General features: G+C 36.1%; 1 protein-coding gene across 3 annotated transcripts; it reads left to right on the top strand.

The window, feature by feature from the left end:
- Positions 1 to 6,896, top strand: LOC110717549. Of its 3 annotated transcripts, none has more exons than XM_021896279.1 (8): positions 1 to 444; positions 888 to 973; positions 2,109 to 2,255; positions 2,356 to 2,464; positions 3,402 to 3,525; positions 4,421 to 4,694; positions 6,151 to 6,277; positions 6,399 to 6,896. In XM_021896279.1, exons 1-7 carry the CDS (start codon positions 306 to 308, stop codon positions 6,256 to 6,258), a joined length of 987 nt encoding a protein of 328 aa, XP_021751971.1. In that variant the 5' UTR covers positions 1 to 305; the 3' UTR covers positions 6,259 to 6,277; positions 6,399 to 6,896. The 3 variants fall into 3 exon arrangements, with proteins under 3 accessions (XP_021751971.1, XP_021751969.1, XP_021751970.1); XM_021896278.1 differs by having other exon boundaries at positions 3 to 444; positions 6,353 to 6,896; XM_021896277.1 differs by having other exon boundaries at positions 2 to 444; positions 6,151 to 6,896.
- The last annotated feature ends 382 nt before the right edge of the window (positions 6,897 to 7,278 follow it).

Below are 7,278 nucleotides of genomic sequence, written 5' to 3'. Positions count from 1 at the left end.
AACAATTCATACCATCACACTTCGTACTTAAATTCAATTGTGAGTCAGTTTTGACGGGTCTATCTAGACGTCTACCAACCGTCTAGTGCCAAGTAGGTGAATAGTTCGGAGCCGTATCGCATTCCGCCAACAGCGTATTCTTTGCGTGGAGCAACACACTAGTTCCGAAACCCAAGTGATCGGGCCGTTGAATCCAAAATTCAATTCATAAAATTTCCGATTCTCTCTCATCGGAAAACGAACACAATCACAGCTTCAGAGTAGAGAGAAAGAGAGAGAAGCTTCGACCTTCAAGAAACCCGTCAATGGCGGGCAACGCAGATGATGACGATGCAGCTCCTCTCATAATGTCGCCGCCATCTCCCATTCTTCCTACGGCCGCGATCGACATTGAAGCTGGTCCTTCTGAACAAATTCAATGCCGTATTTGTCTCGAAACTGACGGTCTCTTTCTCTCTTCTATTTTCTAGGGTTTCATGTTGATAGTCAACTTGGTCAATTTTTTCCAATTTTGCTTTGCGTTCACTGATCTTTCACAATATCTCGATTGTTAATCTGGAAATTGGCACTTTTATTTTTGTTTGTTACAATGCGTTTGTTTATTTTTCTGTTGTTGATGATCTCTGGCGTAATTTGAAATTGAATTTGGTGGATGTTGGGTTGATTTGGTCTAGAAATGGCGTGAATTCAAGAATCAAGCTTGATAATACTGTGATGTGATCATGATTTTTAATTTTCCAGCATGAATGATGTGAAGTGTTATATTGCTGATGGTTGTTTCGTTCGAAGCTTATGATTTTGTTGATTTGAATGGATAATTTTGGTTTTGATTGCTTGGACTTTTTTGTTATAGAAATAGAACTGAAATAATGCGTTGATTTTCTCAGGTAGAGACTTTATTACTCCATGTAAGTGCAAGGGTACGTCAAAATATGTACACCGAGAATGTTTGGATCAATGGCGAGCTGTGAAGGTATGTCATGGTTGTTGGCTTCCCTACTACGGAATCCCATTTGTGTAGTGCTTGATGCATTGTACTTCTAATTTGTCTCGTAATCGTCTTTATGGTCCTTTTATATCTTATTATTACTTCCTCCTAGTTTAAGTTTTATACCACCAACACCCCCACCACAAATGTTACTGGCTTTAGTATGCAGGATGAGTACAGTTTGTCTCTACTAGAAATTCCAGATGTGAATATTAGTTGCTATTAGGGAAAAGTTAGATACTTAGATTAGTAGTGGGTGCTGTTTTAGGTTTCTATTGTTGTATACTTGTATAGAAATTGGGAATTTTGATTCCACAATTTTGTGGAAGTATTACCTTATGAAAAATATTGTTCTGTCTATTCTGTTCGAAATTGGCCGAATTTTGATTCCACAATTCTGTGGAAGTATTACATAATGAAAAATATTGTTCTGGCTATTCTGTTTGAAATTGCTTGATACAGGTATGAATCTATTATTAATTTGGGATTGCTCAGAATCTCAACCATGATCCATGACTGAGTCTTCTCGTCCTGGTCTGATTGAAACCACCTCTAGTTGGGCCTATAACTTTTGCAGGCATGGTGGCAAATTAACATGACATGAATGAAGTTAGTTGACTCAGTCAGAGTTTGATGAACCAAGTCCCAAATGAGTTCTTAAAAAATTTGTAATTGGGAGCTAGAGATATCCAAGTGAGGGAATTGATTATAATTGACATGATGTGAAGAAAATTCTTAATTGAACTTGATTTCTTCAAGTTTCTATCGAATTCACCTTTACTTTTTAGGAAGACTTACCCTTTGTTGCACTTCTCCGATTATTTTCTAGTTGTATTTTCCTTTTCTAAATTAATTTTGTCTCATGTAATTGTCCCAGTCATAATTTTTTTTTTCGTTCAGTGTGGACTTTTTCTTGGCTGAATTGATGTTTGAGGTTTTGAGTTTCTCGCTTCCATTTTAGGATATGGGCATAATATTGTGTGAGCATCCAATGTGGCTTATGTATTAGTGTAATTCAGTTTACTTATTAGTGAGATAAGCCTATGAGTATTTAGTGGCACGTTACTCATGGATTATCTGGACTTCCCCATCTCATATTGTATGCATTTGTTGTATGCAGGAAGGGTTTGCGTTTGCCCATTGCACTACTTGCAAGGCTCCTTATTATCTGAGGGTTCATGCTCTTGCTGACCGAAAATGGCGGACCTTGAAATTTCGGTTTTTCGTGACGAGAGATATTCTGTTTATATTTCTAGCTGTTCAGCTTGTAGGTCACCCAGTTGCTGCATCTATTTCATTTATTTATTTATTATTATTTTTTGAATCTTCTTATAGTTAAGATCATTACACATTCTGATTTTGTCCAGGTAATCGCCTCACTGGCATATATAGTCTATATGATTGATGGCTATCAAGATTTTTGGCTACAGCTTTATTGGGGCTTTGATAAACACTTCAGCTTTTACTACATTTGCGGTAAAGTTTCCGGATTCATTTGCATTCTAGTCCCAAGAGTTACTTATTTGCTGATGGGTTGTCATTATACTTCGTATGATTTTTGAAATGGAATGCTGTTCGTATGTGCCTTGTTTTTTCTGTGATGGACTTTAGGCAAATGATATTTGACAACAAGGAGACAAAATTTGACATGTTTGAGACTTTATGTACATGTAGACGGCCTCCAAAAAGTATTTTAGTTATATGTTAAATAATAATTATCTAAATTGTTGAAACACAATTATTTAGAGCTAATACCAAATTTTGGTCCATGGTATGCGGCTACTGTGAAGATAAATTTATGTTTGCTGTTTATGGTGGAAAATTGTATTGGAAATGGCATTAATATTTCTGCATAGGCTGGTTAATTTGGCAATCAAAATTAGGAGGTAGAAAGTCATTGTGAAATAGATAGCGACACGTATATGAATTCTTTATCTATGGTATACCTTTTCATGATTTCAAAGTCATGGTTGAATCCTATCCAGTGGTTAGTCTGCTGTTGCAATGTCACTTGCTAATCATCCTGCTGAGGGATGATATCTTATATGGAGTATATCTCTTGCGGGTTTGCTCATAACTAGTGTGAAGAAACATTGGCTTGATATTTAGCCTTATGAACCCTTTATAACGTGTATAAAATTATATTTCTTTTCGAAGCCACTGCATATCTGTGTAAAATCTCTTTAGGTCATTACTCCGTAAACCTATACTCATTAGCACATGATCAATGTGGATTCGTCCATCTTAAAAGTCTTACTTGCCTTTTATATTTTATTATTATCTATGTGAGAAGGTGTGAAGGAAATATTTTTTGGAAATCTAATTATCTAGTTATATGATGCTTGCATTTTCTTTGTCACGTCATTAAACATATGCAATATGTTCTGCTCATATTGTGCTTCATGGCTTTCAGGTGCTCTTTTGTTTTTTGCTTTGCTTGGTTTATCGGGTTGTTTCATAACTTGTTATGATAGAAGGGTGCGAAATGATCTGGCACAACCTTGTCGAGAACTTTGTCTTTGTTGCTGCCATCCAGGGTATGCCAGTTAATTTCTTCTTCTTCTTCTTCTTTTTCTTCTTTTTTTTTTTCTTCTTTTTTTTTTCTTCGTTTTTTTTCTTCTCTCTAAATTCTTGTTATACCATTAGCTTGGTGTTTGTGGTCATATGTTACCGATTTTAAAACTTAGTTGTATGGAAAAATTATATGGAAATATATAGTTAAAATGCTGCTTTAAGAAGTATTTTTGCCTTTTGTACTTACAAACTAGCCCTTCATAGTAAGTCAACAAAGCCAATTATTTTCAGTAGTGGATGTATGAATTATGATTATTTACTCATTTGTTATTTGGATATGAACATTCTCATTAGCATGGAATAGAGGATATATTAGGTAAAAGGGACCAAATATTTAAAAGAAATCAAGTGCAAAAAAAGAGATTGAATCCTAATCACATGCTACCCACTTATATGCCACAACAAAAGTATTTGGAACTTGTGTGCCCTCCACAAAGGCATTCTTGCTAGAAACTACTATGGATAATTGGGGGTTTTGGGGGAGAGAGAGGGGGGGATTGCCATCTGGAAACCATGACCTCATATTGTCACTGAACTTGTCTTCTTTGAAGGAAAATATCACACAGTTGATAACTTGCTGTATATATTGAAACTGCAAATAGCAACTTTTGCCCTTGTCAATATCATTCAGAATGATTTTTTTGGAGGGGATCTACAGGTTTTTTTTTTTTTTTTTTTTTGCATATTGAATTATTGACTGTTATAATGTGCATTTTAATTTAAATAATTTTATTTTTTATTTATGATGCACAAGATCATGCCCTTTTAAGCTAGTGCCTTGCTAGACTTGGGCAGGATGTTTAGTGATTGGGCAAAGAATTTTTTGAACATTTAGCTAATATCTGTTCCTTTATGTAGACTATGCGCAGACTGTCATTTACCTGGAACGCTTTGTATGTGGACTGACTGTACTGCATGCTGTCAAGGCTGTGCCAGTTCAATTGGTGAGTGTGGTAGCTGTTTGGGAGGTGCTGGAGAAGCCGGATTACCGTTGTTGTTTATAATGGCTCTGATTGTACTGGGGCTGTTCACGGTGATTGGGATATTCTACAGTGTACTTGTGGCCACTATGGTTGGTCAACGAATTTGGCAACGACACTATCACATTCTTGCTAAAAGGATGCTTACAAAGGTGACATCTCCTTATCAATTTAGTGACACGTACGCATATAATGGTGATTCATTTTAAATTTTGATAAGAGACAGCTAATTGAATATTTTGCAATTATATTATACATTGGAAGTTTGCACTGGACTGTTGACATCCTAGTAAGCTTTCTTGTATGGATTCATTGTGCTAGAAATCAATATTTCATGTAAGTGGTGCTGCTAATTAGAATTTAGAGTTAGTTTAGTTTTGATACAAATGCTTCTTGATGGAATATATTATGCATTAATTAAGAAATGGTCTCAAGTTGGTTTAGGTCTAGGCATGCAAATCTCAAAGCTGATTATTTTCTTTATTGAGGGTATTGAGAAGCTGCTATTTGTCTTGTGTCTCATGTTGCCAATATTCTTTTTTTTTTTTCCCTTATTCGCACGTCTCTTTTTGTAGTTCTCAGGCATCATTTTTTTTTGTTTGGTTTGGGAATCATGGGATAGAAGAAGTGCGTTAAGATTAGAAATTTTTTCTTCCAAACATTCTATTCCAGGCAATTTATGACTAATGAGATGGTTTCGCATCTGTATTGAGTTGTGTAATTCAGTCTGTAATTCTGTATCAGTTGACTCTTCTGATAGCAACTTGTTTTTGGGTATAAATATTATTCTGAGATCACTTTTTGTGTTTAAATTAGTGAATAAAGGTTACTAGGCTGTTCAGGTCAGGAGTGGGGGCCGTGAGTGGCTTCCGGAAATTATCTTGTTGGTTCTACTATGGCACTAAGCACTTAAGCATGTATGGTGATGATGTGGATCTTTTTTGAGGTAACTGCAGAGTAGAATAGGGATGAAGCAAGAGATACGAGTGGAGGAGCGATATATGCTTCATTGCCATTGGCAGTGGGAAACAGTCACCAAATGAAAAATCTATTTTGTAATTTTGAAACTGTATTCACCCTCTATCTTGAAATAGTTCTTGCCTTGCCGTTGATTTAATATATAAGAGCTCTTTGCCAGCTATTTTTGTCCGCTTTTGGGTATTAGGCATAAAGATGAAGCTGAGAAAGGTGCAAATTTCAATATTACTAGTTTTTCACATGAATAATTTTACACCATGGCTGGTTTTAATTGCAACCTGTAAGATAAACGATAGCTGGTTCTTAAGCGATATATACACATGGGACCAAAGTTGGGGTATCTGTTTCTAGCCCCTAGGCCACCTGGGTGAAATATATCCCTGAAATCTATATAAGTCCTATTAGCACACAAACTCGTAATCTCAAGTTTGGAAGGTGGTGGAACTATCACTCATCACAACATGTGGCTCATGTTTTTGGTGGTAGATGGGATGGTGGAGCATAAGCTTTTGCTTATAAAATTCTTATAGACTTAATTTCCTTCTGCAAATGAATGCTTTGTTGTGTTTAAGCTCTTTTTTTTTTATTTTATTTTATTTTATTAAACTTTCTCCTTGAAATGGTCTCCAGGAGTATGTAGTTGAAGATGTAGATGGTGAGTTGCCAGGATCTGATTGGACTCCCCCTCCTCTCCCACCAGAGCATGTGCAACAGCTTAAATCTCTTGGGCTTTTGTAAGCTAATTTAAGAGAAGCAGGTAATGTTGTATTAGAAATTTAGAATGTAATATGGATGGCCAGTCAACTGATATATTGCTAATTCGTCATAGCAGTGTTTCGAAGAGAGCTCGACGTTTATTTTGTTTGATCATATACTAGGTGGTCGAATGATCCTTTATGGGAACAAACTTTGGTGATGGTTTTCACTTGCTCTACTGTCAGTACAGGTATAATCTGTTACCATGCACATACCGAGTTACCAATATGCATTACAAAATGATAGATTGTCATCTTTTGGCACATGAAAGTGCGATAGGTTTCATACAAGAGTATCTGGTTTGGGAAAACAATTGTAATGTCTTCTTGATAAAACTATATTGGCTCTATCTTTGGGGCTTTTCTGAGGGGTTAACAGTGCAAGTGTTCTGGTGTTTGTTTCCTCTTTTTTTTTTTTTTTTTTTTTTTGTGAGAATTTGATGCTGACAACTCCTGTAGATGTACATGTAGTCTATTAGTAACAACCATTGTACAAGTAGATTTTTCCAAGCCAAACAAAAGGGAAAGTAGTGACCAAGTGAACTACGCATTCAAGATTTACCCAAATTATGTATCGAACTATTGGGTAATTTATGTATTGAAATCAGTAACTTGCTTCAATGATTGCGTTTCCTCTACGTTTTTTTTTTCCCTCTCCATTTAGACAATGAAAGGTACAAAATGAAACTATAAAGCTGTGAATTGCGCAGTCAATAACTATCAATGTACGTACTACTACTTAGTTCTAAATTGTCATCGTTCTATCATGCACCAGTGCACCACCTTGAATTCCCATCTACCTGAGTACCAGCTCCCTCTCTCTTTCCAACTATCAAGGTTGCTGTTCCCTGTCATGTTAACCACTCTTCTCTTGGTCCCTTCACGTCAACTCCCCAAATTACTGCTTCCTGTCGCCCTGGAAACTAGTACTGTAAATTTAGAAAAAAATAAAGTAAAAAAATCAGCAGGGTGGAGAGAAGTGAGGGGGAGAGGGTAGGATTCA

The sequence above is a fragment of the Chenopodium quinoa genome, unplaced genomic scaffold (assembly GCF_001683475.1).
Source record: "Chenopodium quinoa cultivar QQ74 unplaced genomic scaffold, ASM168347v1, whole genome shotgun sequence".
Taxonomy (NCBI): Eukaryota; Viridiplantae; Streptophyta; class Magnoliopsida; order Caryophyllales; family Amaranthaceae; genus Chenopodium; species Chenopodium quinoa.
Note: the sequence above shows the minus strand (reverse complement) of the source record. Positions and strands in the feature narration are given on the sequence as shown.

Coding starts and splice junctions, on each gene's coding strand:
- LOC110717549 (XM_021896279.1), top strand. CDS start 306: ATGGCGGGCAACGCAGATGATGACGATGCAGCTCCTCTCATAATGTCG. Junction 445..887: donor TATTTGTCTCGAAACTGACG/GTCTCTTTCTCT, acceptor TGATTTTCTCAG/GTAGAGACTTTATTACTCCA. Junction 2,465..3,401: donor CAGCTTTTACTACATTTGCG/GTAAAGTTTCCG, acceptor CATGGCTTTCAG/GTGCTCTTTTGTTTTTTGCT.